Here is a 2,547-nt window from a genome sequence, read left to right on the forward strand (position 1 = left end):
GTTATGGGTGCAGTGCAATCGAGTCGTGCTCGTCTCCATCCTCATCCTCGGCCGACTTTGAAATCGAACCAGAGACGGACACAGCCGCTAGCCCGCTACGCTACTGGATCACCCACCGGCCACCGGCCAGGGGACGAGAGGCATGGCCGCATCATCACCAGCCATGAGTTGGTAAAGCCACGAGACGACAAACCCGATCGAGGTTGCCACCACCACGCCGAGGCACGTACGGAGTACGCACGCAAATAAATAAATAAATAAACTAAACCGTCCGTGGCGTCGCACGCCGGGACCGGGACCGGGATGGGGCCGGAAGACGCGAACCCGGAGGCAGACCCAAAGGCCGCCGGCTGGCCGGACGGAAGGGAAGGAAGAAAGGCCAAAAGGGGAGCGCGGGACGGACGAAACGAAACCTGTCGTGTCGCGCGCGGCAGGCAGCCAGCCAGCGCCGCGGCCTCTGGACCCGGCGGAAAGGCGAGCCGGGACGGGGACGGCGGGACCCCGATCCAACAAAGCTTTTAGAGTGTCGAGCGCCACTCCTACAAAGCCTGTGCGGCTGTGCCTGCCCCTCTCGGCCTTCTCCTGCCTCTTGCCACCTCGCTGTCTCGGTGATCAGTACCGGTATATATACACACAACGAGTCGACCAGGCAGGGGCAGTGGCACTGGCACGGCGCGTTGCCCCACGACCAGCGCCACCCCACCAGTTCGTCCAGCAGCAAGTGCAGGCGGCGGCGCGGCAGCGGCAGCGGCCGAGGAGGAGGGAATAGCCAGCCCAAGGGATTGAGATTTTGGGCGGCAGAAATACGGGGGAAAAGCCCTCGCGAAAACAACTGAGCTGGAAGAGAAAGGCGAGTCCAACTGGCGTGGCAGCCGTTCCGTCGTGCCCCGTCCACGCCGCATAAATCCCAACGAGGCAGCAGGCGCTGGCGCTGCTGCGTGTATCTCCTTGGCAAGAGACAACAACAACAAAAATCAAATCAATCACAAACACGGCGGTCGTAGGGCGGCTGATTCGGATCGGGCACTAGCTACATGACCACCCTCCTCGCCAATAGGATCACTACGCTCGTGCGCGCTCCTCCCATGGCCGCCGTCGCGGGAGGGAGGAGGCCATTGCACCGGACCTTCGAGCACCCGCCGCCGCCGGAGGAGGAGGAGCACCAGCAGCGCGCGTGCCGCAGCAGGGGATCCTCATCCTCCTGCTCGGCTTCCTCTTCCTCCTCCTCCTCGTCGTCGGCTCCCGCCCGGGGCACGGGCACGGGGATGGTGGTGATCGTCGGCGCCACGGGCACCGGGAAGACCAAGCTGTCCATCGACGCCGCGGAGGCGGTCGGCGGGGAGGTGGTGAACGCGGATAAGATCCAGCTCTACGCCGGCCTCGAAGTCACCACCAACAAGGTGGCCCCCGCGGACCGCCGCGGCGTCCCGCACCACCTCCTCGGCGCCATCCGCCCCGACGCCGGCGAGCTCCCGCCCTCGACGTTCCGCTCCCTCGGTGCCGCCACGGCCGCCTCGATCGCCGCCCGGTGCCGCGTCCCCATCGTCGCCGGCGGGTCCAACTCCCTCATCCATGCCCTCCTCGCCGACCGCTTCGACGCCGCCGCCGCCGACCCGTTCTCCTCGTCGTCGCTGGGCCACTACCGGCCCGCGCTCCGCTCCCCGTGCTGCCTCCTCTGGGTCCACGTCGACGACGCACTCCTCGCGGAGTACCTGGACCGGCGCGTGGACGACATGGTGGGCGGCGGCATGGTGGAGGAGCTCCGTGAGTACTTCGCCACGACCACCGCCGCGGAGCGCGCCGCGCACGCCGCCGGGCTGGGCAGGGCCATCGGCGTGCCCGAGCTGGGCGCCTACTTCGCGGGCCGCACCAGCTTCCGCGCCGCGATCGACGACATCAAGGCAAACACGCGGGACCTAGCGGCCGCGCAGGTGTCGAAGATCCGCCGCATGACCGACGCCTGGGGCTGGCCCATCCAACGGCTCGACGCGTCCGACACCGTCCGCGCACGCCTCCAGGGCGCGGGCCCGGACGCGGAGTCGGCGTGCTGGGAGCGCGACGTGCGCGGGCCCGGGCTCGCCGCCATCCGGAGCTTCCTGCTGGAGCTGGACGGCGACAGCATCATCATCAATGGCAGCGCTGAGATGGAGGAGCCGCGGGTGCAATGCTGCGACGTGGCGGTGGTGGGGTGAGCTCTGTCCTGCTGCTGTCACTTTTCCTGGCGGAGGCGCAAAAAGGGTGCGGGGGCCGGGGGGCTTTTGGATTCGAGGGTTTAGTCCGCCGATTTTGCAGCGTCCCGGCGGCGCCCTCTGCCGCTGACCGGTGGGGTCCGGCGAAGGGAACAGTGAGTGATACGGAGACATGAGAGACGAAGGTAGTGATCAGGGAGAAAAGGAAAGGCTTCTTGTTAGTGTTGATTAGTGTAGGCAGAGATAAGCATTGCAAGGGAGGGAGAGGGACTGTGAATTCTTTGTTCCAGAGGTTGAGAGGGGTTTCTTTTCTTCGTTTTCCTTTATGGTTCGTCCGTTTCCTAACTGCACCACTCAC

General features: G+C 66.2%; 1 protein-coding gene across 1 annotated transcript; it reads left to right on the forward strand.

Annotated features, from left to right (window-relative positions):
• Positions 1 to 725: 725 nt before the first annotated feature.
• Positions 726 to 2,547, forward strand: LOC136514107 (adenylate isopentenyltransferase-like). Its single transcript, XM_066508087.1, has one exon. The coding sequence runs from the start codon at positions 1,035 to 1,037 to the stop codon at positions 2,190 to 2,192; it is 1,158 nt and encodes a 385-aa protein (XP_066364184.1). The 5' UTR covers positions 726 to 1,034; the 3' UTR covers positions 2,193 to 2,547.

The sequence above is a fragment of the Miscanthus floridulus genome, chromosome 16, assembly GCF_019320115.1.
Source record: "Miscanthus floridulus cultivar M001 chromosome 16, ASM1932011v1, whole genome shotgun sequence".
In the NCBI taxonomy this organism is placed as follows: domain Eukaryota; kingdom Viridiplantae; phylum Streptophyta; class Magnoliopsida; order Poales; family Poaceae; genus Miscanthus; species Miscanthus floridulus.